Here is a 27,042-nt window from a genome sequence, read left to right as displayed (position 1 = left end):
TGTGTGCGCTGTCGGTTGGCAAAACAGATCAGATTACAGGCTCTTAAATGTCTACCTGATCCATTCAAGCTTTAAGTTAGTGTGCAGTCAGCTTCCTGGGCATTAGAATCTAACACACCCTCACTGTTCTACAGTCCTTTAATTTTTTTGAAATCGATAAATGTTTTATGTAATTTTTATGCCAGGACCCAAGAAGTTTGGCTTGTGCCCAAACAGGAGTAATGCAGTAAAGCAGACTATGCATAATATTTCCAGCCTGGCAGTTTAATGAAAGGGGATCATCATTGCTGGAAAAAAAATATACAGTTGGTTAAGTGCTATTCATATGGTCCCCAGGGAGCTGGCTGCTGTACGAGAGTAAGTTCAGTGTCCTTTTTTATCACATGCCTACTCAGTATGCGTAAATGTTTGTAAACCTTGTTGATCATGGTTCAGGTTGCTGTGCAGATAGAAGCAGTAGGTCCAGGACAAACCCCTGTCACCATCACCACAGAAATGGGCCGGTACAATATGAGCTCCATGGCAACTCAGGCCGCCCACACTCCCCTCAGGCTGCGTGCCGGGCGACGTGCCTGTATGTGTGTGAGAGAGAAGGAGTAAGAGAGCAGAGGTTGTTAATTGATCTATTTTTCAGGCTGTTCAGTTGAATCGGGATGAAGGGATAGACGTTGGGGTTTTTAATGATGCCACAGGGGAGTTGTGCTCTGCTTCCTCCCCTCACAGGACTTCTGCTGTTGCCACTTGTGCTGACATAACTCGGTTACCTGTTACTCTTCTGCATATTATGCTCACAGCCGGGCCCCGGTGCCACTCACGCGTTTAATTACCAATTCACTCTTTCTTTTTCTCTCTCTTTCGTTCTAGGTTTCTGTGTCTGAGGCGCTGCCCTCTGTCAGAGTGTCATGCCTCATTGTTTATGAAGCAGGGCTCAAGTTGTGGCCTCTGCCCTCTTGGAGGAGGATGTAGACAAGCCGAAGGCGGAGACAGTCAGCCAATTAGAGTCTAGGAACGGTCAGCACCATGCCAACAGTGCTGCTTGTCTGACTCTCAGCATCCAGGTGGGACTCTGGTTCAAGTCAAATGAGATATTTTTAGCATCATAGCCCTACTCGACAGTTATCTCTTGACATCAGCACTCTGGGAGCATTTTTAAATTATCTGTGTGTCCAGCGGCAGCCATCAAAGGAGGGGAGGAGGCTGAAAGTGAGCTGTAGCTATCCTGCTTCTTTGTCTTACCCTCCTCCTCTTTCTCCTCCTCCATCCAGCCCGAGCCGTGCCCTGAGTCCCAGTATCCCACAAGCACAGCAAGTTTCTTCATTTAGTTTTATTTCTTCTACTCTGTTCTGTCTTGCCTCCCTGCCGCAAGAGCTATACCTTNCACACACACACACACACACACACACACACACACAGGATTACACTAGAATTTCTTATTCATTTGAACCTTGTACTATCACCCCCCCTTTCTCTACCTCCTTCCATCCCTGCCCAGCTACTTGCCTGAAAAGTGATGTGGGTTTCCATAGCAACCGTCTGTGTCTGTACCAGAGGGGAGTTTCCTTACACGGACTAGAAAGGATGCCGAGCAAGGGGAGTCACAAAAACACACACACACGCATGCGTTTGTGAAACTGTTGATTAGCAATCAGCGTGTCCTTCACACTGACTCTTTCCTTTTAATGAGCTCAGAGAAAGCTGTTGATTGGGTGATTCCAACAGGAATAGGCTTGAGTGTTATACAAATTAGACATTCAAATCAAACTGATGTTGTGGCTCATGATGTAATGTGGAAAAAATTATAGAACCACTGAAGTGCCATCAATGATAACAGAGATGTTTCCGGATTGTAGGTTACAAATAATTTTGTATTGCTTTACTATTTTTATCAACAATTCTATAGCTTGATATTATCACGTATAACAAATTAGGTTATTTGTGTTGCATAGACAAGAATGGTGTTTCTTTTTTCTGCATTTCTGTGTAGAGTTTGTGTCTGTGTCTATTTGCTGCTGTGGTGCAGCTCTCACTTTCCACAGGAATGTAGGTCAGGTGGACGGGAGACTGTAAATTGCCTATTGTCATGAGTGTTTTTGTGTGTTCCCTGTCTTCCACCAAATGCATGCACAGATTAGATCCTAGGTTGCTATGACCCTGGGTAGGAGTGAATGGGAATAGACAATGGACGAATACAATGAATGGATGGATGGGTAAATGAAAGGAGCTAAATGGAAGTTTTGTATATAGCGTACAGCAGCACGGGCATTTAGATTCATCATTTTCACATTTCTGCAAGCCCTGTCTATGTCCTTTTGAAACACATCCTTTATGAATTATTGCTCAAATACAAAATGTATTTGTTTTTTTGTGTAAACTACCAGTTGAAATATGTATGAGTATACTCATCAAATGCATTTTTCTGACTGCAGAACTTTTCTGACAGGGGAAAATAATCCATTCGCTGCCTGTGCAAACACACTCAGTAACAACTTGGCTAAGCAAAATAACTGAGTGTCATCTGGCTAGTGATTATATATTTACATTTTCTGAGCCTCTCTCCCATGCAAACTATTGACAGCAGCCCTAACACATTATCTGTCTCATCCATTAGGAGCTAGACTGCAATTAGCCAACACAAAGAAGTGTGCTCAAACATTCTCAGGTTGGAGCAGCCTGTGTTTACATCTTCTCTCTGCCACCCTGTTTTTCTCCTTCCAACTCATTTCCCTCGATCGCGCTATTCACCGCTTTGCATAATGATCTGAACAAATATTTTGGTGCTTTTACCACCGAAATGAGCCGCACTATAAATTATTTATTCCTATGTCCATCCTCAGCCTCCTTTTTGTAGCTCTCTCCTCTGCTTTCTCCACAGTGTCATGTAGGCAGAATGTAGAGCTGCAGTTAGCAGGGTTTGACCGGAGGGGGGTGCAGTTTGACAACCTCCCCTGCATTCTCAGTGACTCCTCAAACTCCTCTTCATCTCCCTAAATGTTCTTTCACACATGGTGCTGGCAGACACGCTCACAGCGCGCAGACTATTTAAGCTACAGAATAATTAATGCAGGAAATGATCACAGACACAGGAATGATTAATTTCAAGCTGTGACCAACTGACATGACTGATTGTCTCTACCAGGTCGCCAGGCTTTTAATACTCACGGCCATTCAGGGATAGCATCCATCACAGTGACCCTCACTCCTGCGGAGGTCTGTGTAGAGTGTGCATGTGTGCCTGTCTGTTTCTGTGTGCGTGCATGCAAGCTGGTGTGTGTGTGTGTGTGTGTGTGTGCATGTGTGCATGCAGTATGTGTGCATAGCACGGTTGTCTGTGTGTCTTTTTAAGCATATGTTTACTCATTTATCAGCTTTATGACTGTAGAGCTCGGGGGCCACTACTCTGCCTCTGTGAGATGGCGAAAGTTATGCAGCAAAGCAGACGCACCCTAAACCTTTACAACCACCCTGATGTAACTCACGAGGGACACACACTTACACTCCTATTTCATCATATTTACCTCCTGTTACCTAGACAGAGAAGACGTCAAACCTATCCAACCAAAATGTCTCTCTTTTGTTGTCTCTTTTGTTCGTTAGTCTCTCTCTCTGTGTAACACAATGTGAGTGTAGTCTAAATTGTTTTTCACTGTTATTTTGTGCAGCAGAAAGATTCCTGTTTGCCAGAGCTTACGGTAAACAGGATCCTTTCATGTAGCCAAGGCAGTTCAGGATAATTGGAAGTGGGGAAAAATGGGGAGATAATGCCTGAGTTTGCCTGCTGATTTCGCAACAGATCAACCAGTCATCAAAGTCATTACTGACACAATAAGCAATTAAAGTGAGCGTGCTGCAAATGGTGTTTTTACTATCCAGTTGCCACCTGCTTTTTGGCATTAATCATTTTTATAATGTTGTTTTTAATCTAAAAGTTAAATACCAGTAGATTCCATGTGCATGTGTCAGTGTGTGCGTGTGTATGTATGTATGTTCAAATTCAAAACAACTTTATTAATCCCACTAGGGGCAATTAGTTACTGGCAGTGTGTACACAGAGAAACAGCAATATAGAAACAAATACACCACAGAGCTAAAATGTGGAATAATGCGTATGTGTGTGTATTAGTGTGGCATATAGGCGATAGAGTTACGAGATGGAGGATTACATGTCAGCAGGCATCTGCTAAGGGGTCACTCACCTCTCACCTTTACCATTGGATGTACTTTAAACAACGGGGGGGTAAATTTTACACAGAAATCAAGAGTCTGTTTTTTACAACCACTGTGTGTTGTCTTGTGTACCAGAGATGCCATCTGCCCTGTGCGCCGCGCTCTGTGTCACTATGTGACAGGACACGGCTTGTCACTGCGCACCCCCGGGGGATTCTGACAACTGGCCCAGACACTGCCTCTTGCTCTGCTGGAGGTCGTTGCCATGGAGACATGGGGTCAGCCAGACCCTGCTCATCAGTGTTCAGGTCAGTTAATTGTGCACTGGATGCTAATTATGTGTAATGACTCTGTCCTTTACGAAGGAGAAACTCAAACAAACAAAATGCTGTGTGTGTGTGTGTGTGTGTGTGTGTGTGTGTGTGTGTGTGTGTGTGTGTGTGCGCGCGAGAGTGTGTGTTGAACTGTAGGTCTCTCCAGTGTGGTTTGTGCGTCTATTCAGGGTTTTCATCCCTATGCAGCGTTGGAGGGCCAAGTCAACCTGTCTTCCCTTTTGTCGTAGCGTGCCCTTCTGTGACAACCTTGTGCAATAGCTCCACACTCACAACACACACACACACACACACACACACACACACACACACACACTCTTCCTTACCCCCCACCCTCTCCTGTACACTTTTGTAATCTCTACACAGTTTCTGCTTCTTTTTCATTCTGTCTTTCTCCCCAATTGTCTTTCATATCACTTTTTCATTCTACAACTTTTGCTTTGCCGGATTTAAAGCTGGGATGAGAATGCAAACCGCTCAGATCAATACTATAAAAACTCATCTGGCCATGTCTCAGAATGATTTCTCTGCCTTTCGCTATCGATCCCCCTGTCCCGTCCTCCTCTCTGCCTCCCACTCAGAGATGACCTGGCACGGATGACTTCAGCTTTCATCTATCGGTGTCCAGGACAAAGAGTTTTAGCAGTGCTAGTTGACCCCACAAACACATCCCTTGGTGACCGTACTCCCCTGCATGTCCTCCCTGCTATGTCCGCCTCTCCGTATCCATTCAGATGGGGAATGCACTGTGCGTAAGTACCACACAAACAGGAGAGCATACAACAAACCAAATTTATTGCTCAGAGCAGATGGGTGTTTAATCAGGTGTTTCAGGGCAGCCCTAGAGCATCTTTGGACAGGGATGTTTCTATTCCAGGCTAAGTAAGAACAGCTAATTTTTGGATAAAAGGACAGATTGTGGTTTTGGTTAAATGTGTGTCTATGGGAGTGTGTCATGTGTCTTCAGCCTAAAAGTTGAGCCCTTCACTACCCCTATCCTTTCATCTCTAAAGACTGACTCCTCGACCAAACGGCCTTGCACGACTTCATTCCCAACACCAACTGGAAATACCTGGAAAAACACAAACACCAGTCACTGCTTGTCTCCTCACAGACACAGACATCATATATTGTGAGGTACAGAACACCCAGCAATCTTACCAATATGGATCGTTTGTCTTCCTATTGCTCTTAATGTGTGTTGATGAGTTTTACTCACCCTACATGCAAAGCTACAGGGAGGCTGCACCCTGAGACGCTGCACTGTAGCACCCCCTACCTACAACTTCACATTTTACAGTCAGTACTGAAAGTATCAACAAACTGTGATCACATCACTTACAAACATTAAATAGCTTTTTATAATCCTGGGCTATGAAGGGTTTCACTGTACAAAGTGTATTTTGTGTACTCTCAGGAGGGGTCAGCTGCTCTCCACTGAGTCTCATTTCTTTCTTTCAGCCTCTTTGTGGGGTCAGTCCCATCTCTGTGGCAGCTGCTCCAGGTATCCAGCTCTACCTGCTGACATTCCACTGCTCTGTGCCGCCCTGGCCCTAACTGGCCCTCTGCTTGGGTTTGAGCTTACTCTGATGGATGCCAAGGAATTGCTCTCATCCCTGAAGGTGTGTTAAATACAAGCATACAAAGACATAAACACAGTGAGCCTTGGATTGTATTTAAAGTCTCATGCGTACCTAAAACAAAATGCTCTGGCTTAGTATGACATCTGTGCATCTGCAGCCTTGATGTGAAGTAGTTCTGTTCACTTAGAAAACAAGCTGTTTCGATTGCTGCCATTATCTGTCGTCACCTCATTTTGAAAAGGAAAAATACTCAACTTAGTATTGACTCATTATTCCCACCGCCGTAGCCTGAATAGTCTGCTGTCTGAGCTCTGATATTATGAGGAGAGCTCCTCAGTAGCACTGTCTGTAATCAGGGATGTCGGGCCCTTGAGAAGGTTCAGTGAATGGGCCTTCACCAAATCTCCTTTACTCATATCAACACATAGGCATGCTCTCTCCCTCGTAGTTGAGATAAGTAAATATCTCAGGCCATGTGGCTGGCCGCCCGCACTTTTGCCATGGTTGTGTACTAAAAACAAATGACTAATATTATTTCAGGAGAGATTATTTTCATTATAAAACAGGCTACATTTTACCAACGCAACAATAAATACAGTGTTTTGTTGTTTCAATAAGTGATGGTGAATATTTTGGTTCAACATTAAATATGCTTATCATTGCTTATATTAAATTGAACATGTGTATGTGGGCCTGAGAAAAGGTTCCCCTTTTGCTCCCCTCACTGGACAGGTGTCAGTCCTAATCCTGTCCTTCATGAGATAGAATCTGTTTGAAAAATAAACTGGATAAGGATACTGTGAAACGGGGTTTCTGCAGCATTCACCAAGTTACATTCAAGGCTTTTAAGAACCTTAATAGCACATAAAATACAATTTATTACCTGTTTCACAGTCACGCTGGCTGGTGTGGTGATAAACCAGTAGGGACCTTATGGCCTGGAATTATTTATTATCATATCACATTTTTTTCAGTACCTCCCAACAGTGTAAATCAATAATTCCTAATGATATAATTAATTAAATTGGTGTGACATGTATCCAGATAAGCTGCAAAGATGAAGGAAATTGATGAACTAATTAAAAATGATGAATGCACTCTAGTTTTCGCAAAAATCTTCATTTGCCCAGTATGAGGCGATGAGCTGCCTAGCTGTTGTCGCTGGCAGCAATGAGTTTTTGCTAAAGGTCTGTCACAACACTTCTAGTTTGTAACTTCTCCAGACAGCCTATCGAATTTAAAAAGCATTTTATGACTAACATTACTGTCTACAGCAAATGAGAAAATAATTTAGAAGATTGAAGAGTTTTTAATAACTTCTAAGGCTTTTTTTTCCTCAGGAAACTGAATTAAATCTTTTCAGATCCCCTGCTGTAAAAACAAATCATACTAGAGGTGTCGATATAATAATGTTGTTTTAATCCATTAGGCCATGTTCAGTTGAAAGTGTGAGTGAGAACTATGGAGTAAATTGTGTTGTCTAAAAAGGCCGTGGTAAAACGTGATGAAATGAATGACTATATGGCATGTTCATCCTTTATTAGTCACTTAGTAACCAGAAGGCACAACAGCATCATTATTTATCATCATTTATTTGTAAGCTGTGTCCAATATACAAGCAAGACATAAGAAAAATGTCACCATAGCAACAGGAAAGTTATCATTCACTCCCTCTGCTGAATTAATTTCTTTATTCACTGTACAATTCAACGCAGTCACGCACAGACTGTGCAACTGGCCCACAAGCCAACCAAAGCTGTGAGTAAACTGCAGGACACAAATGATTTCAGCTGATGTATTTCCAACCAAGCTAGTGCGATTGTTTCTGCAACTTCACAAGAATTCATCTCACACTATCATTTTCACAGGAAGCTTGCAAGCACATGTAAATTCACAGCCATTTGTAATGATGACATTTAGTGTCACATCACTGTGTTCTGTGTCCTACAAGCATCAGGAAACAGAAGCAGAGCCAGCGATGACTTTCCCTGAATTGACACTCAGTGAGAGCGGGCCCTGGACCAACACCACTGGCTTTGGAGCAGGTACTGATGACATCACTGTCTGTGGTAAATAAAATGTTGACTTCACTGTGGCATTAACTTGGCCTCTGGCTACGTATTTAGTGTTTGGATTTATTGCCAGCTGTAACACACATCCATCATCATCCAATTATGCAGAGTGCAGCTTTAACATTGTAATGCTGTAGTTAAGGGCAGTTTCTTGGATGTAATTTGCAATTTCAGCCACAGTGTGTCTCCTTTCCTAGAACTGATCTAGTGTTGTAGAAGGACATTTGCATAAATCCATAGTGCTGAGCAACTGGTGGACAGTGAAAGGCTCATAGTACTTACTCACCTTCCTATAAATGTTTTGTGCTTAAACACCAAGGCCACACATCTGCACACTTAACGGACTGAGAGTCCTCTTTACCAGCACATTTTTAAGGGGTCCTGAGCTGACAAGTGTCTCTTACTGACAAATGACATCTAAGAACCTTCATGAGGCAAAAAGAACAAACTGGATGACAAACATGCAAGATTATTTTACCAAAACACAACCTAAGTTTATTAAGCGAAAGGAATCAATGGATATGTGCTGTTGGTGGAATCTCAACGACACTAAGCATTTCTCTGTGCATATTCTGTAGAGAGACTTATTATATTACATGATTTGTATTCCCGCTCTCCATTTCCTCCTTGCTGCATCAGCTCCATGGCAGTGTTACTTGATGTCCATCAAGTGCTGTTCATTCCTCTCAACCGTGTCCAGCCACATCTGATCAACCTAGTGCTGTTTCCTCCTGAAGGAGCATCCTGAGGAAAGATGGAAAGAGTGATTAAATTTAGGGTTAAAATCAACAAAAACAGCAATATAAAAAATGTGTTAAGTTTAGTTTGTGTTGATTAATCTGTGGAGCAGATGATTGTATTGTTAATATTTTATCCACCCTGTTTTATCAATGAGGAGAGACAGCATGTTAGAAATAAATCTCTGTATAACTCAACACAATCGAGGTTGCAACTAAAAATTATTTGCATTACTGATTAATCTGTCTAGTACGTTGTCTATTAATTCATGGTTTGGCCTGAAAAACACTGGAGAATGACGCATGAAACCAGAGAATTTTGATGTCTAAGAAGCTGGAACCAGATTTTTTTTCCTCGAGTGACTCACAAGAATAACTGTTAATAGCTAATAGTGTTAACCAGGGGGTAACCGGAGGGTGGGCGCTACGCTTCCATGACAACGCCATTCCCGATATCAGCAGTAATTGCAATAAGAGCGCTGTGCAAAGCAGCAGAGGTGAGCTAGCTTGCTGTTATATTAATGGTCTAAATGTCAACAAGTTTTAGTGACGTGCTTAATGAACTGGCAACTGAATGTGTGTGTGTCCCCTTCACATTTATATAAAGAAATTTAGGTGGACATAATGCATCAACAACAGGGGGAGGGGATTAACCAGTACAAAGCCAGTCTATAATTGGGATGGTGTATAAACTGACTCACTGACGAGGATGTAACAGATAAGAGAACACTAAAACTCATGTTGCGATCTGCCTTTTCAAAGACTGAATCACCTCCAAACAAGTGGTTCTAGTGCCAAGGGTTGCAGCTGCACCCATAGTAACTCAAAGCAGAGCGCACTGAGAAGCGCTTGGTTACCACGGCAGCAGAGCACAGGACAGAGTGGGTGGGACGGTTAAAGCGTCAGTAAAAACAAACCTTGACCTTAAACTCAACCACTTCACGAACATCCTGTCCACAGAATCAGCGTTTCTTTACTGTACACCGAGCGGTGAAGCAATTTGTGTCCATCTTTTATCAGAAATGACATATGAGCCACTCTGAAATTATTTACTGCTGTACGTGCTGAAAGACAGGTAAACAAATGCCTGAATGAAGAAGTATTTGTGCTTGCAGTTGACGGTGCAGAAATGGATCAATGATGATGAATTTCTGTCACAACCACAAGAGTCACTGTATGCCTTAGTTGACACCCTGTTCATGAAGAGCACAATGAAAGGGCAACACAAAGGCAAATATGTAGGTGTCACTAAAAGGTGGAGTGCACAGCTTACCCAACAGGCCCAACAAAATACAGAGTTCTGGAACTTTTGCTGCCTAAAACTTTGCGCTCAGGCCAAAAAAAAGTAACACAAAATGAACCTGGGGCTTTTGGTACCCTGGGGCAAGTTGCTTAATTTGGTGGATAATCCATCCTTTTTGATACACGTCATGTGTCGCAAGTAGATATGATGCATTAGCCTGGCAGGCTAACTCTCAGTGATGGGTGACAAAGCAGAATTATAGTTTTGGGTCTTAGGAGACAGTTCATCCAAAAATCAAAAAGGCAGATTTTCCCTCTTACCTGTTGTGCTATTAATCAGTCTCAATTATTTTGGTGTTAGTTGCTGAGTGTTGGAGATGCAGCCGTAGAGATGTCTGCCTTCTCTTGAATATAATGTAGCTCGATGGCACTCAGCTTTTGGTGCTCAAAGTGCCAAAAAAAAAAACCTTTGAAAAACTCAACTGCACTGCCTCTTTCCAGAAATCATGACCCGGTGAGTCAAGATAATCCACAGACCTGGTTGTGAGCAGTTTCACTTGGGAACCATTTTCTGTCTACCAAACTACACCCACCAACTGCACCATCTCAGAGAAGAAACCATGCATCTACCGCCAGCTCACGTGACAGTCCAGCCGAAGAGGACGCTATTAATATTTATATCTTGCGCTATCACGAGCACAAGCCTCTCGTACACGAGTAGATGCACACTTCCTTCTGTGTGGTGATATAGTTACCGGGTGTAGCTCTGTAGAAAGTAAATAGTTCCTACATGAAGCTGCTCACAACAAGGTCTGGGGTTTATCTTGAGTAACCGGGTCATGATTTCTAGAAAGAGACATTGTTGTTGAGTTTTTCAAAAAAAAATTCTTTTGGCGCTTTGAGGTACCAAAAGCTGAGTGCCGTCTAGTTCCATTATATTTGGCAGACATCTCTGCAGCCAATATCTCCAACACTTGGTAACTCACTCCAAAACAATCCAGATTGATAAATAGCACTAGAGATAAGAACAAAAAATACTTCTTTTTTTGGGGGGGGGGTGAACTGTCTAGTATTTGTCAGGTTTAACAAGGTTGGGTCTTACAGACATGGGTACAGACTGTATTCAGGTCTCAGTTTTAAGTCTCTGTAGAGATGTAGTGTTCATATGCCTTTGTCGTGTGCTATTCAATTAGTGTTTTTCAAAAACCCACAAGTTTAAATATTGAATTATCTATTATTAAAACATGCCTAACACTCGCACTCACGAATAGAGTAGAACCTTCCATGCTGTCGCCTGACATCTACAGCATGTATCTGTATGCATTTTTAAAGCTTTGTACGTGTCATGTGACATGTATATTTAACAGGTAGACGGTTGTTCCACTTTGCACGCTGCTTACCTTCTGTAAGGCGAGCTTTCCCTCCTGTAGGCTGGCAGAGCACCGTGGAACAGCCGACACACAGCACTACAGTCTGAGCATGACTGAAAACTGTGGTGATCTTGTAGCAACCTGCAGACAACACACAGACACAAATCAGCGTTACACTGAGAACAGCCAGCTGTTAAAATAACTATTGCGTAATCAAAGGTCCTCGATTCCTTACGTGTCCTTGCAGCTGTTTGTTTAAAGGAGTCACTTGAAACTCATTTAACAGACAGTCACAAGTGTTATTGTATGCCTTATTTGACACCCCAATCACTAAGGGAACAATGAAAGGGCAACACATAAAGGCAAATATATTAAAAAATATTTTTGTAAGTAATGTAGCTAGGGGAGATCTGTTTCATCTCATTAAATAAATAAAATTATCAAAATAACAACTGAGAATAAGCAATTAAGTTGAAAGCCCAGTATCAAGTCTTTAAATTGAAATACCAATAGAGTAGAGTAATAGAGTAGTCCTGGTTGTAACAGGGTGTCTTCAGGTATCAGACAGTCACATTTCATGCTTTTTAAGACCCGTTCAAGACACCTTTTAGCCAAATTTAGGACAGATTTTTGGACAAATCATGTTTTACTTATATAAACATTGCAGGCAAGTATTATACATGTATAAAATATATAAATTACAGATTTGTAACATCAGAAATGTGGACTTTTACACAGAAAGGCTTCAGAAATATAGAAATGGATATGTGGAATTACACAAAATGTGTGTCATAGTTATTATTTAATGACTTTTAAGGCCTTATTGTTGTAACATTTAATTTAAGACATTTTTAGACTTTTTAAGGACCTGTGGACACCCTGTGTAACCTCTATTTGTGTTTGTGCCCAAAACTTTCTCCATTACTTCATACTCCAGTATATTAACTTGGAGGTAAATTTCCCTCAAATAAGTCTGAAGTCTCAATACCTTAATATGAAGTTGTATTTAGGCATGATACTTGTGTACTTTGAGCATTAATTTCCCTCCATTATCTAAATGATCAGTGAGGGTTTTTGGCCATGCTGCCACGTGAACAAACTGACCTGGACATTTGACATCCATAAAATAGGAGTTAGGGCTCTGAACAAGTCGTTTCTTCTTGTGACTCCTCTTCTCCTCCTCGGAGCTCGGGTGCAACAGATCCTTTGCAAGCTGGAAGGAAATCAAACATAACAGCTCTGATAAGAGTTGTCAACTTTACATCATGATAACAGGACGCAAAGGTCGGGATCATTTTACAGCTTTCAAAAGGAGGAAACACGATGAAATGAAAGTAAAAGTACTAAAACGAAATGGACAAAATGTTTCTGAGCTGTACAGTGATTGTACTCAGAGAATGTGCAACGATATCTTTGAAAATTGAGTTCAAACCCTGCGAAAAACTCAACATGTGACTGGTGTACAGACAGAGAGCCCGCGTGGGCTGCTTTGTTGCACACGTGTTTCGCCATATTGCGCCCATTTTCCCGTCCTCACGTTTACATAACAGCAATGTAAAAACATTGTTGGCAAGAAAACTAAATACAGTGTTACATAGTGATAAATTATCCCCGTCAAAACACTTTTTACCGACTGATGGCTACTATGAAAGCCGTGGTGGTACTTACAGGCATGTCTGCGTGTTGGGAGCTTCACCGGAAAATCACACTGATGACGCACCGGAAACCTTTGGCTGAGGGGCAGAGCAAAGACCCGGAGGAGGAAAGCTACTCAAGATTTCATTATATTTAAATTTTAATAATGGGGGCTTTCGTTTCACTACCTGTTAGCTAAGATAAAATAATTAATGAAAACAAAACAGAAAAAGTATTTATGATTTGAATTTGAATGCCTGAATTTTATATATTTTTTTTAATTTTAATTTGAAAACAATTTATTTTATGGAATTTCACGTAATATGTAACTGTTAATCTCCTAGAACAGTGTTACTTATGTGTCCAGATACTACAACAACAAAATGAATTTATTGTTTGACTACCAATTTAATTCAGGTGTTAATTGCCTTTAATCCATAAAGTATATGTTGAGCTCCATATAGTCACTGTAGGTTGCCTATTATAAGTCATGCTTAACATGACTTGGCATGAGATGCTTAAGTTTCATGCTTAGCAGTAAAGCCTAGCCATTACAAATTGTTTAAGTAACGCAGCATGTGATATGTTTAAAAAAAAAAAAAATCTAAAATAAAAAATAATTCTATGAATTAATTTTGCAAAGATATATGGGGGAAAATTTCTAAAGTTTCACTCTAACATTACTTCCGGGGGCATAGCACACCATATTCAACAACCTTGCAGTCAATCATGGTGAAAAGTAAACTGAGATAACATTCTGAGTTAAATAATGTTAGGTTATAACACTTGTAAAACTGACGGATAAGCTCGTAATTGCTATATATTTTGATATGGGGTGTTATTGTGAATCAGAATTTTTTAAAAATGACGCTCATATTCATCTTCTTTTTTTTAATGTGAGTTTGACACTGTCCCACTTTGCCAATAGCACACTGTTTAAGTGGGACAGTGTGTCACTGGCAAAGTGGGACAGCCATTCAAATCATTCTAAAGGCTAGTTCACATTATGACATAATGGGGGATTTGAGTTCAGCTAGGAATTTGAGTTTAGCTAGATAGCGAGATATTTCAAAAAGTATTTCCTTCACAACTAAGTAGTGAACATTTTTCACACATTGCCTCAAAAAACAAACAAAGCCTGTCAAAAAGAAAAATGAAAGAAGACAGAGGGTAGATCTCCTGGGACATTTGTGATTTTTGCAAAGCCAGATGGTGATGAAAATGATCCCAAGCAGAGTGAGGACTGGATCATGTGCACTGTTTGTTCAGTGAGATGTGTAGAGGAGAATGGCCTTATTGAAGAAAGGGAGGCATTCACTTGCACTGGCTATATTAATATGTAGACTAACCTACTGTACAGAAAGTAAAATCAAATTGTTGTTGTTTGTATTATTATTGTGTATTAATCAGGCCTACACTTTAATATTCACTCGGCCTACACTTAGGTAACCAAGTTCCATTAAAGGTGTCCCAACTTTAGAGCAGCACCTGGTCAATGTGGTTTTGACAAACACGTCAGCCATCCTGTCTTTAATTTTTCCTCACCTTCTGTATAGTAGAGCTCTTGAACTGTTGAGAATTGTATCATATGAAGGTCCAAGACAGGGGTGTCGAACATATGGCCTGGGGACCAGAACCGGCCCGCCAAAGGGTCCAATCCGACCCACCAGATGACCTTGCACACCTAACAGTGATGCACTTGTGAACGCTAAGGCGGAATTTATACTTCTGTGTCAAATTAATGCTGTAACATCAGGCTACGGCATAGGTCATGGCATAAGCTCTACGTCAACAAAGAGCCAACGCTGTACCCTACGCCGTAGCCTGATGTGCACCTCCCTAGAAATGTAACTACGCAACGCAGACCTCCTGTCCATTTTTGTAAGCTGAAGCCATTTCCCTCAGTGGAAACAAAGCTTTTATTTACTTTAATTTCACTGATAACAAACAATAAATTGTGAAGACAATAAAGCCTCCACGAAAAATAGCATTATGGGTCTTGTGTGTGATTTATCCTTAAGGGATTTATACTTCAGGATTTATCCTGGCTTCATAAAAGCAGAGGCAATATCCGCTCATCGCTAGGCTAATTAATATGATGTAAAATGCCATAGGCTTGTGTTAATATCGTTAGCATGTTGTATTTGTTGACAGTTGTTTTGTTGGTGAACCTTGTGAGTTGTAATGGAGCTGAATTTTGTACCGTTACCTTTTTTAAATGTTGCTGCTGTCCCTGGCTTCATATGAGTAGGGGAAAAGTTCACTAGCTGCTAGGCTAATTTATACAATGTAAAATGCCATAGGCTTGTGCTAATAACATTAGCATGTTGTATTTGTGGGGTAAATGTGTCCAGATAAAGACAAATGCTTTGTCTGTGAATGCTGCGAGTTATAGTGAAGCTGATTTGTGTACTTGTGTTTGAAATTGTCTCTATTAAGCCATGTTTAATGTGTGTTTCAAATCATTTAACTTTACAGCACTTCACAGAAACCCCGCCGCCATCTAATATTTTGGAGGTGTACCTGCAGAGTGACACAGACACACCACCACACAAGTATAAATGCTCACAACGGCGTAGGCCATGTCTGTAGGTTACGGTGTAGGGTCTGCCACACAAGTATAAATCCTGCTTAAGAGGTACCAGGTTTCAGGAGCAAGTTAAACACTGAGTAGCTGTCTTAATTCGTTCTCTGCATCAGAGGCTTTTCCACCCTGACCAGTATACAGGTATTTTCTTTCACTTTAGTTTGGTGTGGTGATGTCAGGATTCAGACACAGGAGAGGAAATGTGTGGGAAAATGCACATGTAGTGACTGAGTGAATGTGGAAAAACTGACATCACAGGCTGTTTATCATCTGGTTTATAAATGGATTAGCGTTTTTAAAATGTACTTCTTTAAACAAAAAAGGGAAAAATGTAAAGTGTTTGTTATTTTTAGGATAATGTGCAATGGTTTTACTGGTCAGGCCCCCTGCATGTGGCCCATGAACTAAAATGAGTTTGACACCCCTGGTTGAAGACATTTAGATCATAATTAAAAATGATGCAGATGGTAGATATCAGAAAGTGTTCACCTGATTTGAAATATGATTAATTTAAAAAAAAATTTTTTTAAAAAAGCTCTGACTTCCGGCAATTGATATCACGTGACTATCCTTATATGGCCCTGGCAACGCTCACGTCTCCTCAGGTATAGTGTCATTCTCTGCTCAAATGGCGCCATCTTGTGTCCATCCTGAGTACCTGCAGGTCTGAGCCGTTACTCCCATGAAGCACTCCCACACTACGTAGTCTCAGCGGATCCGGGATCTAGGCCAACCAAGCTTTTTTTTTTTGGAAGGCAGAAAAAACACGTAGCCACCCCGGTGCGTGTGTAAACGGAGTTAAATGGACTTTTGGGTGAAAGCAAAATGAATCTTATCTAGATTTGGCGTTGAGGACTGATCGACAGTAGACGGTTAAACTTTGGATGGAGTTTATTTCCTCAGCCAGCGCAGTCCAAACAGCACAGAGGCACTGAGGGGGATCGGAATTTACCGGTGACAAGTCTGGGAGGAAAAAAAAGGCAAAGAGGAACCACTCGTTACATGGAGTTTTAAAAACCCTGCTTCATTTTAATCACTATACAACAAAGATTCCTGAAGATTGGAGTCGGATGAAAAGTGCGTCCAGAAAGGGACAACTCCAACTTTTCCCATTTCAGCCCAAACTTTGTGGAAACAGCTCCGACCATGGCGAAAAAGTATGATTTCCTTTTCAAATTGTTACTCATCGGGGACAGCGGAGTGGGCAAAACATGTCTGATCATACGTTTTGCTGAGGACAATTTCAACTCCACGTACATTTCCACCATCGGTACGTGTAATGTTAAAGGGTGTTCTGCACAAGCTTATGACTGGCCTCTGTGACACTTAGGACATGAGTAAGACGAATGTTTGCTGAATGCTGACTTATTATTCTTCCTCTATTTGCTGCACAAACTGGTTTCCCAGACTGCTTTCATGCCCGAACTCGTCCGTGCACTCTCATTTTTTCATTCTGTCTCTTATCTGTTTATCTGATTTCCTCCTGTTGCATGTTTTCCTCTCGTTGGGTGCCATCTCTTCCCTGACCCTCTCCCCCATCTCTCCCTCTGATCTCATTCCTCTCACTTGGCTCTCAGAAGGTCCACCCACCCTCATTCCTATCTCTTTTACCATCTCGACGTTCCCAGAAGAATGGTTGGCTTTCTGGCATGCAGTTTTTTTTCACAGGACAGCCCTCCCTCCTCTGCCCCTCACTGTCTGTCTGTCTGTCTGTCTGTCTGTCAGCTTGTCCATCCAGCAGGGAAAAAACTAAGTCAGTGTGTCCTGCAAGGCTGTAGTCTTTCCTGTATGTGTGTTTGTGGATGGGAGTGCACTGAGGGGTCAAAATCACCATGGATTAGTCTCCACCCTGTGTGAGGTTGACCTATATATTTTGTAATGTGTATGTGTGTGTGTGTGTGTGTATTTAGTTCATAACTGAGGTATTTAACTCATTCCCTGTCCACCCATCCTCCTCTCTACTCTCCCCAGGCATCGACTTTAAAGTAAAAACCATTGAAGTGGATGGAAAGAAAGTGAAACTACAAGTCTGGTAAGAGATGACGGTTGCTTCTCTGGAAATGCTTTAGTGTCTTTTTTTCTTTCTCTGGCTCATTTTCCTGTGAGGAAAAGAGGAACCTCCCTCCTGTTCTCCAAATCTGGACTTTATGATAGGGTTTATTGTCCAAGTATCCATCACACATGGCCCGCCACAGAGAGCCACTTCATGTCACACGAGGGTGTGGGAAACGGCAACGTAAATTTAGCTTGCCATAGCAGTGTAAATACACATTAAAGCCACAGTTGGTAACTTTTATGAAGCTAACATTGGAAGTGTCACTATAATCTGAAAGAAGTACATCCTCCTCCCCTCTTACTGCCTCCAGTGGCATTTGCTAGAATCAGACTGTGGCAGCAGCAACCAATCAGAGCCGAGGAGTCTCTAAAGCAGCTGTCAATCATGTCAATTGCGCCATGAGTTGCGGTCAAACTGTCAACTAGGCAGCACTGATTAAATAGGAACTAAGATTCTGTTATTGCATTGCTGAATTCTCACCTCAAACACTTTCAAAAACATTTTTTTAAAGTTTAGCTGTAAAATGACTAAATTGGTGCAGCTGGTGGGCGCCGCTTGGTACTCCGTTTAACTGTATCCAACATGGTGGCAAGGTCACAAACGTTCTCATTTTACAGCCAAACAGTACACTAAAATATGTTTCATTTGAGTCGAGAAAGTGGCAATACAGTATCATGACTGAATCTTGATTCATATATGATTGTCGCTGCCTAGTTTGACAGTTTGACCACAGTTCACAAACAGTGATTGACAGCTGCGAAATACTACAAGGCAATAGAGACTAGGGCTGAACTCGAATAATTCAATTACTAATAAGCCTTGAGGCATCCTCCTTAAATCCAGTACAAATATACAGTGCATTGTGTTTCGCATGGACATTTGTTTCTGTCACACAACGCACTTGTTACTTTTGCTGTTGATCGCCTGCACAGCTGTACTGTGGATGTAGCGTGGTTGGCAAAACAGTGAAGAAGAAGGGACAAGAAAAGAGCGAAAGACACGCCAAAGAAAACAACAAAGTGTCAAGGGTTTGGGATCATTACAAGTTAAAACAAAATGGAAACAGTTATGTGTGTTTTGCAAAACAGAGTTAGCAAACCACAATAGCACGTCCTCAGTGCTCCATCATCTAAGTAGAAAACATTCAATGTTTGCATCAAGTTCGCCAAACAGATCCGACACAAGGTAACGTCAACGTCACGTTCAAGTGCATTTAATCGTAATCAGTAATTGTTAGCTGAGAATCATAATGCACGTAAAGAACGTACGTGTATTATGTCTTTATAATGGCTGATTAAAAATGGAAATCAATGTGGTGGCTAACGTTAGCTGGCGATGTATCGTGTGTATTAGCCAAGTTTTGCTAGAGAGAACAGCAACACATGGAATATAAAATGCTGGAGTCAGTTTGTGAAAGCCTTAGCTCCATTCATATTATTATGTTAGACACATACACACTAAGACACGCACACCCCTTACTCACTCATTCACCCACTCCCTAGTCTCGCTCACCAGACCTTTCTCAAGAAAAGAAAGGTCTGGCTGGGCCGACTCTCACTTTAAGATTGGAGAAAAAAACGCCCCGGCTGCTTGTATTTCTTTCAGCCAATCACAATCGTTCTGGGTGGTGCCACAGCAACGGTGCGCTTGCAAAAATATTGCCGGGGGGGGAAACAGGTTTTGGTGTAACACGCCCACAAAAATATTGCCTACAGGATGCGAACCATGGCAGAAAAATGGCTACATCCCCGCAAGATCAAACACCGCAAAAGTTAGTAAAGGACGTGTTGAAAACGGTAGAAAACTGCTACACAACCGGAGGTGGTAGGGCGGGACTTCAGCGGGTGGCTCGTTCCGCCCAATGAGAGGCTGATCTATGCAGCGAACTTCCGCCCACTCAGACTACCCACTCCCTGACACATGCACCCCCCCAATAACACTCAAACACACACACACACACAGTAGAAAATGCTTCGGACAGCTTTGTGCAGGGGATTCCACAATGTTCAACCGAGCAAGAACAAATTTGTCGCTCATTTATCTCATTTTAGAGACTTTTATTATTTTCTCTTTTATATATGACTATTGCCCTTAAATAAAACTAAAGTAATTTAATGAAAACACGCAGTATTTCTTATCCGTTTAAACGCCAGAATAATCGATAGAATACTCGATTACTAATTGATAGCTGCATCCCGAATAGAGACGGCAGATCGATGTCATTCAGTGCTGTGTGAATGTACTGACAGTTTCAGCAACTATGAAAACAAGTTATTTTTTAATAAAAGTTACCAGCTGTAGCTTTAAATGCATCGTCCTGCAAGTTCTTGCATGATTTGCATGCACCAGTGCACATTTTTCCTCCTTTGATTGAGTGTGCTTTGTGCAGGGACACAGCAGGACAGGAGAGGTTCAAGACCATTACGACAGCCTACTACAGAGGAGCCATGGTGAGCACAGTGCGCCTGCAGAACAAGCAGACTGGATAATCACGGCTGACATCACCGTCCCTTTGTGCTCGCTCCGCACCTTTGACTGACTCCTTAAATCCTCTCTCTTTGTTTCCCTGTGTCAGGGCATCATCCTGGTGTACGACATCACAGACGACAAGTCCTTCGAAAACATCCAGAACTGGATGAAGAGCATTAAAGAAGTGAGACGGTTTCCGCAGCCTGGAAATACTTAACATAGTGCTGAGTCAGTTGGAAACATATTATAGTCATGAGTACGGGCGTTTAGTCACTGCAACAACAAGGCAGGGTCATTGCACAACTGGTGATTTTAAAGGGTCAGTTCACCCAAATCACATGAATGGCAAATTTCCTCTCTTTCCACTAATTTTCATTTGAACTTCTTTCTACGGAAGAAGTGGGGTCATATGAGGTACTTCTCTGACACAGTGTATTACACACAGTAGATGTCTGTCACCACACCCCCAGTTTGGAGAAGCAGGCTGGAGTCAGGCTTGGAAGCTAAGCAGTTTACTGCTGTGTAGGGGTCAGCAACAATACATAATTTAACCACATAAAAAAATCGATATCAATTTAAGTTTACACTATATTTAGAATATTTTTACTGCTTTACTTTACCATCAGACAGTGATTTCCAACAGGAAAATGAAGCTGTTATACAACCCTCTTCAAAGCCAGACATTGCTTAATAAAGAAGCTGCTGGTCTATCACTGCCTCAATCAGTTTGTTAGTTTGTGTTATTGAGTGACTTTGATGTTTAAAACGTTAGTTCAGATTCACCAAAGTCACACAATAACACAAGCTAACTAACTGATTGAGGCAGTGGTAGACCAGCTCAGTGGGCCAGAATTGTTTTTGTGGCTTTGACGAGAACATATATGGGGAACTGAAGCTGTTACCGTCTTCTCCATGGGAATGTGCTGTCTGACAGAAAGGTAAAATGATGAAAATGTGCTTAATATAGTGTGACCTTAAACTATTATTGGGTTGTTGTTTTTTTAGGTGGTTAAAATATGTTTTGCTGCTGCCCCCCATCCACAGCAGTAAATTGCCTAGCTTCTTTCTTGGCACGCTTACTGCTTCCACGAACTGGGAGTGCACTGACAGAGACTTACTGTATGTAACACATTGTCTCTTTGAGGCTAACAACTAACCATTATTTTCATCATTGATTAATCTGCCTCTTATTTTCTCAATAATGAACATCACTTTGTCTATAAAATGTCATAAAATGATGAAAGATCTCCAGTATAAATTCCCAGAACCCAAATATATTTAGTATAGAGTGATATAAAACATAGAAAAGAAGCAAAAACTCACATTGGAGAAGCTGGAAGCAGAAAACAGTTCACAATTTTGTTTGAAAAATTGGTCAGATGTTCGGATGATTATCAAAAAGCCTGCAGATTAACATTCTATTAGTTGGTTAATAAGTCAATCAGCCCTTTAAAAACAGCCCCAATTAAACCACATTAAAGTTTGTGCGATATCACGAGGAACTAGGACATATTTTCTTTTTTAACGTATTTTTGTTCAGCTTTATTTTAGAAGTTTTAGAGGAGATTTCTCTTGACGGAGATGAGACCAAAGAATCTCGCACACTATCTGCCAATCATACTTTCTTTATTTTTTCAAAGTATGTTTTGGGCAGTATTGGCTTTAAGCAATATTGGGCAGTTGAGTAGTGACATGGAAAAAGAAGACAGGTGTTGTGATTACATTATATGGTTCGGTCTTAACCACTATTCTACCAGAACTCACATAGTCACTTTGTTAAGGGTGTTTTGATCAGATAGAATAAGAGTATGAGTAACCATCAGTGTGTGTGATTCTTTGGTTGTTTCTCATTAAACAGCTTTTGATTGTACTCAAAACACTAAATGGTGTGCACAAACGTGGTCAAAATTGTCATCTAGAGGCAAATATTTCAAAAATCTTAGTAAATCAATGTTCAATCTCCGAACCCATCAGCTATCAGCCTGACGACTTTTGTGAGATCTGGTGTGGAGAGTCGATTTATCTTGTACTGGTCATTTTTGGCTAATCTCTATAAACAGATATCTGCATACAAATGCAGACAATTTTTGTCAAAAAGCTAAATCCATAAATTGCATTCTGGCCTGTGCATTCTGCCTCTCCACAGGGACCGTTAACCTGCTGCTCAGATGAGATTGGTCAATACTACTTGGACTACAAACAGGAACCACACCCTTCTGATAACAAAATCTTGTCCTGCTGCCCACAGATAGCTGTTTACAGACATAAATCAAATCTAAACTCACTGCAAGGCTAGGTTAATTACTCCTTTAGCTGGAGGGCTGTTAAAGGTCCAGTGTGTAGGATTTAGTGGCGTCTAGCAGCAAGGTTGCAGAGCTCAAACTTCTCCATGTGCCAAACGTGTAGGAGAACTACAGTGGCTGACGCAAAAACGCGAATGGACCTATTTAAAGCGAGTTTTTTGGTTTGTCTGTTTTGGGCTATCGTAGAAACAACATGGCGAATTCTGTGGAAGAGGACCAGCTCCATGTGTGAATATTAACGTCTCATTCTAAGGAAACAAAAATGGATGATTGAAAACCAATGAAAACATAGTTACGAATAAAATATACCATGTCTGCCAGTAGATTCCACTAAATACACACTGGACCTTTAAATCAAACTTTTGTCCCCATGTTTTCTATTTTATTTGGACATAATATAAAGTAAATTTGAACGCTGTCACTCAGCGAATTCTCTCTGTGTAGCCAAATACCTGCAGTCTCAGCAAAACTGAAACAAAAGATGCACTTGTATCCACCTTAGATCTTTGTTAAATGGTAGAGACTCGGTGTCAGAACCCACTTGCCCAAACTTGATTCTGTGAACCTTTTTCTTTAAGATGATATCCTGGGCTTAAATACAGAGACAGTTTTCCTGCAGAGCAGCTGCTGCTAAATGCAACTTATTCTGGTTGATCAGATCAGACTTGATGTAAAGATGTCTGCTTTGCTTCACTTTGATCTCTTCTTTAATACACCCTTAGCTAAGCATACTTTCTTGCAGATAAGAACTCAGCCTGCCCTAATCAATTAACTGCATTCCCTCTCTCCCAGAACGCATCAGCCGGAGTCAGTCGGATGTTACTAGGTAATAAGTGCGACATTGAAGCAAAGCGGAAAGTTTCCAAGGAGACAGGAGAAAAGGTGAGAAACTGAACTGATCCCTATGTGCTGTAATATTTTCTTTACTGTTACATTAAAGTGTTGTCGTAGACAGAGGAGTAGTAGCCAAAGGTTTTCTTGTGAAGAAGCGATAATAGAGAGGGAGTGATTGTTTAAGGAAGGGATTGAGTGTGTCACGCATGTTTTTGATGTATTCACTTTGCATGTACTTAAGATAAGAAGCAGGAAGTGATTGTTAGCCATATCCTGACCTGTTGTAATCTGCTCTGTGTCTGTTGTTGACAGCTGGCAAAAGATCATGGGATCAGGTTCTTTGAGACCAGTGCAAAGTCCAGCATCAACGTGGAGGAGGTGAGCCAGAATGTAACCATTGATTTAAAAAACAGTCTCTCCATACGTCATTAAAGTTGATCTTACGAGTGTGTTTTGTTACAATGTGTTTATATGACACAAATGCTGCAGACTTAACTTTTGTTTATGTGTCTTTTAGTCTTTTCTGTCTTTGGCAAGCGACATACTACAGAAATCCAGCAAGAAACCAGTAAGTTATGCCAAATCATACCACACTGAAGCTTTAGTTCTTCCCTGAATATATACAGACTTTATTTAATACAAAATATATCTGTAATTTCCTCTCTTTCTGTGTTTCTGTGTTTGATAGGGCCCCACAGGTCGAGAGGTGAAAATCACAAGCAGCACAGAGAAAAAAACCTCCAAATGTGTTCTGCTCTAGATATGACCCAGGCCAACACACACAAGGAAGCGACATACAAATTTAAGAGCATATCAGTGTTAGTGGGGAGAAATTCAGTACAGCAGGGTTTCTGTCTCCATCTGGTGGGCTCACACATGAAATACACACAGGTGCCAAAAGTCTTTACACCGAAACTACTTTTATACTTTTGTTACCCAAAAGCTGACTTTACCAGAAAAAAATGAGCTGAAATTTTGTAGAAGTGATTGTGCCTATTTTTCCCATTGAACACATCTTCTGCCACATCTCCTGTGATAGTGTTATTGTCATTCAAGAAAATGCTGCAAAGTGGCAGTCAGGGTGTGACTATAGAGAGATTACTGACACAGCATTTCACCAAGCACTTCCCACCATGTTTAGTTAAGCTGTACATTTCTGTTTCTGCCTTGTATTTCCAACCCATTTCAGCAGAATGTTGGTATTGCACGTTTCTTCAGACCATGGATATGTCACATTTGTACGTTGTTATATTGCGGATTCATTCCAGCAAGGCTGCGGGTCATGTTTTGGCACAAAAACCACGTGGTTATGGTTAGGAAATGATCATGTTTTGGCTTAAAATACGCAATTTTGGTGGCTGCAAAGCTGCTGGAATCACAGTGATGTTGAAATGAAACTGTTAGTGGTGGCATAATCTTAGCCAGAAAGGCAGCCATATCTCAGTAAAAAAATAACCGCTTTTGGGGGCAATATTCCAACTGGAAACGCAGCGATTACTTAGGAAAAAAACATCTCCTTTTTCGTAGCACTTTTCCAACAGGTACCGCAGGGATCTCTCCATAAAAAACAACCATTTCTTATGGCACTGTCCCGACTTGAAATGCAGCGATATCTCGATAAAATCCAAACGTTTTTCTTGTACTATCCCGGCTTGAAACATAGCGATGTCTCAGTAAAAAAATAACCGCTTTTGAAGGCAATATTCCGACTGGAAACGCAGCGATTTCTTAGGAAAAAACAACTGCTTTCCATCTTCCAACAGGTGCCACAAGGATCTCTCCATAAAAAACAACCACTTCTTATGGCACTGTTCCAACTGGAAACGCAGCGATTACTTAGGAAAAAAACATCTCCTTTTTCGTAGCACTTTTCCAACAGGTACCGCAGGGATCTCTCCATAAAAAACAACCACTTCTTATGGCACTGTTCCAACTTGAAATGCAGCGATATCTCGATAAAATCCAAACACTTTTCTTGGTACTATCCCGGCTTGAAACATAGCGATGTCTCAGTGAAATACAAACACTTTTTGTGGCACTATACCTGGTGGAGGAATGAGGTTGTCTTGCTAAAAATGACCCATGATTGGTGGCTAAAAAGCCACTGGAATACGCAGCAATGACTCGCTAAAAAACAACAGTTTTTATTGTTTGTTGGTTTCAAACAGTGGTCTTCAGTGGTCTGCAGCTTGGCAGGCATCTTGCCTAGGTGCCATGCCATCCACCATCACCCCCACCTTTCGATGACAAAGTCAGCTCATATACAACATAACATAGGAAATGTACAAATCTAAGGTATCCATGGTATGCAGACATGTACCATGCCAACATTTTCATCTGGCGACTGGGCTGTGTTTTTCTCTGGCTTATCACCACATTATCATTCCTAAAACAGCACTGCTTAATGTATATAAAGGACTTTAACTGTGTGTTTTTGGGGTAGCTATGTAAACAAATGACAGCTTAATACAACCATTTCATTCATTTCTTATATGTGAGCACATAGTGGCCTTTAAGAGCTCAGTGGCAGAGGAAAGGTTTTAAAGAGGAAGGAGGAAAGTGTTTTGATTAGCACACAGTAGGCTTCTGGTCGGGCGTCTCATAGATTCTGTTAGATGGTGTGTAAATGCTGGACAGAATTGATAAATCGATTAATAAGTCAAAAAACTTATTAGGTTACCAATGCACTTTCACTTTTGTCATGTTGTTTTCTATATTACATCAACAGCACAGGCAAGTTGACATCCCGTATCCCTATCCCCAATCCCCTATCCCCGTTCCTTATCCCCACAAAGACTGAACATTAGGCTTTTAAATGTTATATTTCATTATGATTACAATGTGTTTACCCTTCAAGAGCTAATAAAATGGTTCAGTATTTTAATGCATTCAACAGAATCTACAGGAGCAGATGCCATTTAATATTAAAAGAGCCTGAAACTATAGGAGAGGAAATTTTTCGGGTTACATAATACGAGAAGCTGAAACCGTGCTCTTTACATTTATGAATTAAACATGTTGATGTTTGGAGTTGAATCTGAGACAAACACTGGTGGTAAACAAGCTTGGTTTTAACAGATGGCTCGAAGAGTGTGGACGATAGGAACAGAGATAAGTGCAATATGAGAAGATGAGTGGAGAGATGAAAGAACGATGGATAAAGCAAGTGAATGGACAGGATGTGGGGGAAGCAGCTGCGCTCACATGTCCCTCATTTTGAATTGATTTAGTGGGTCTTGCCTTTTATGTGAAGTGCCTGGTTAATCTCTTACTAAACACTACCACACATTAGCTACATCTGAAAAGACAGTCTCCCTGCTCAGGCAACTTCAGATCATTCACAATGACTCTGATTATGGGTGCTCATCTGATCTGGACAGACATACTGTATTTTCTGTATCTACTTTCTATGCATTACTTTCACATTCAGTGGCTTTTAGACCTGCCACAAGACTTTGTATGTAGTTTACAGACCTGCCGCTTGCTGAATAAAAATGCTAAAGAGTAAACGTGATGAGTGTGTATTTTGAAACTGTATGTTGGCACAGTTACATAATCAGAATATGCTTGGGTTGTCTGCACAATAGCTTGCTCATGAATTTTGTAACCGTTTGAAGTCAATTCACGTAAATGTTATTTATATAGGAGGAAATGGAAA

At 41.1% G+C, this 27,042-nt stretch overlaps 3 protein-coding genes and 2 non-coding genes across 6 annotated transcripts; 2 read left to right on the top strand and 3 right to left on the bottom strand.

Moving 5' to 3' along the window:
• The first annotated feature begins 2,528 nt into the window (after positions 1–2,528).
• On the top strand, positions 2,529–6,112 carry LOC126391838 (uncharacterized). Of its 2 annotated transcripts, XM_050046798.1 has the most exons (5): positions 2,529–3,207; positions 4,300–4,472; positions 5,078–5,248; positions 5,510–5,633; positions 5,958–6,112. In XM_050046798.1, exons 2-5 carry the CDS (start codon positions 4,438–4,440, stop codon positions 6,051–6,053), a joined length of 426 nt encoding a protein of 141 aa, XP_049902755.1. In that variant the 5' UTR covers positions 2,529–3,207; positions 4,300–4,437; the 3' UTR covers positions 6,054–6,112. The 2 variants fall into 2 exon arrangements, with proteins under 2 accessions (XP_049902755.1, XP_049902754.1); XM_050046797.1 differs by lacking the exon at positions 2,529–3,207 and having other exon boundaries at positions 3,952–4,472.
• A 1,540-nt stretch (positions 6,113–7,652) lies between these two features.
• rps27.2 (ribosomal protein S27, isoform 2) lies at positions 7,653–13,240 on the bottom strand. Its single transcript, XM_050046800.1, has 4 exons — positions 13,169–13,240; positions 12,605–12,713; positions 11,531–11,641; positions 7,653–8,895 (listed from the first exon to the last, which is right to left on the bottom strand). Exons 1-4 carry the CDS (start codon positions 13,172–13,174, stop codon positions 8,867–8,869), a joined length of 255 nt encoding a protein of 84 aa, XP_049902757.1. The 5' UTR covers positions 13,175–13,240; the 3' UTR covers positions 7,653–8,866.
• Positions 9,990–10,121, bottom strand: LOC126392547 (small nucleolar RNA SNORA13). Its single transcript, XR_007570195.1, has one exon. It is a non-coding gene; the product is annotated as a small nucleolar RNA SNORA13 (small nucleolar RNA).
• Positions 11,734–11,865, bottom strand: LOC126392546 (small nucleolar RNA SNORA13). The gene has a single exon (XR_007570194.1). It is a non-coding gene; the product is annotated as a small nucleolar RNA SNORA13 (small nucleolar RNA).
• A 3,165-nt stretch (positions 13,241–16,405) lies between the features above and the next one.
• rab13 (RAB13, member RAS oncogene family) lies at positions 16,406–26,895 on the top strand. Its single transcript, XM_050046799.1, has 8 exons — positions 16,406–16,992; positions 17,694–17,754; positions 20,168–20,228; positions 20,354–20,431; positions 23,343–23,432; positions 23,697–23,762; positions 23,902–23,952; positions 24,073–26,895. The coding sequence occupies exons 1-8, from the start codon at positions 16,869–16,871 to the stop codon at positions 24,142–24,144; spliced, it is 603 nt and encodes a 200-aa protein (XP_049902756.1). The 5' UTR covers positions 16,406–16,868; the 3' UTR covers positions 24,145–26,895.
• The last annotated feature ends 147 nt before the right edge of the window (positions 26,896–27,042 follow it).

Source organism: Epinephelus moara, chromosome 6 (genome assembly GCF_006386435.1).
Source record: "Epinephelus moara isolate mb chromosome 6, YSFRI_EMoa_1.0, whole genome shotgun sequence".
Classification (NCBI taxonomy): Eukaryota; Metazoa; Chordata; class Actinopteri; order Perciformes; family Serranidae; genus Epinephelus; species Epinephelus moara.
The sequence above is the reverse complement of the archived record's forward strand: the minus strand, read 5'-3'. Positions and strand labels throughout refer to the sequence as shown.

Excerpts from the sequence above, each read along its gene's own strand:
- LOC126391838 (XM_050046797.1), top strand. The coding sequence starts at position 4,090 with ATGTGGAATAATGCGTATGTGTGTGTATTAGTGTGGCATATAGGCGAT. Across the intron at positions 4,473-5,077 it reads CCCTGCTCATCAGTGTTCAG|AGATGACCTGGCACGGATGA; the intron begins GTCAGTTAATTG and ends CCTCCCACTCAG. Across the intron at positions 5,634-5,957 it reads CAGACATCATATATTGTGAG|CCTCTTTGTGGGGTCAGTCC; the intron begins GTACAGAACACC and ends TCTTTCTTTCAG.
- rps27.2 (XM_050046800.1), bottom strand. Across the intron at positions 11,642-12,604 it reads TATGGATGTCAAATGTCCAG|GTTGCTACAAGATCACCACA; the intron begins GTCAGTTTGTTC and ends TGTTGTCTGCAG. Across the intron at positions 8,896-11,530 it reads GAAAGCTCGCCTTACAGAAG|GATGCTCCTTCAGGAGGAAA; the intron begins GTAAGCAGCGTG and ends ATCTTTCCTCAG.
- rab13 (XM_050046799.1), top strand. The coding sequence starts at position 16,869 with ATGGCGAAAAAGTATGATTTCCTTTTCAAATTGTTACTCATCGGGGAC. Across the intron at positions 23,763-23,901 it reads CCAGCATCAACGTGGAGGAG|TCTTTTCTGTCTTTGGCAAG; the intron begins GTGAGCCAGAAT and ends TGTGTCTTTTAG. Across the intron at positions 23,953-24,072 it reads AGAAATCCAGCAAGAAACCA|GGCCCCACAGGTCGAGAGGT; the intron begins GTAAGTTATGCC and ends TGTGTTTGATAG.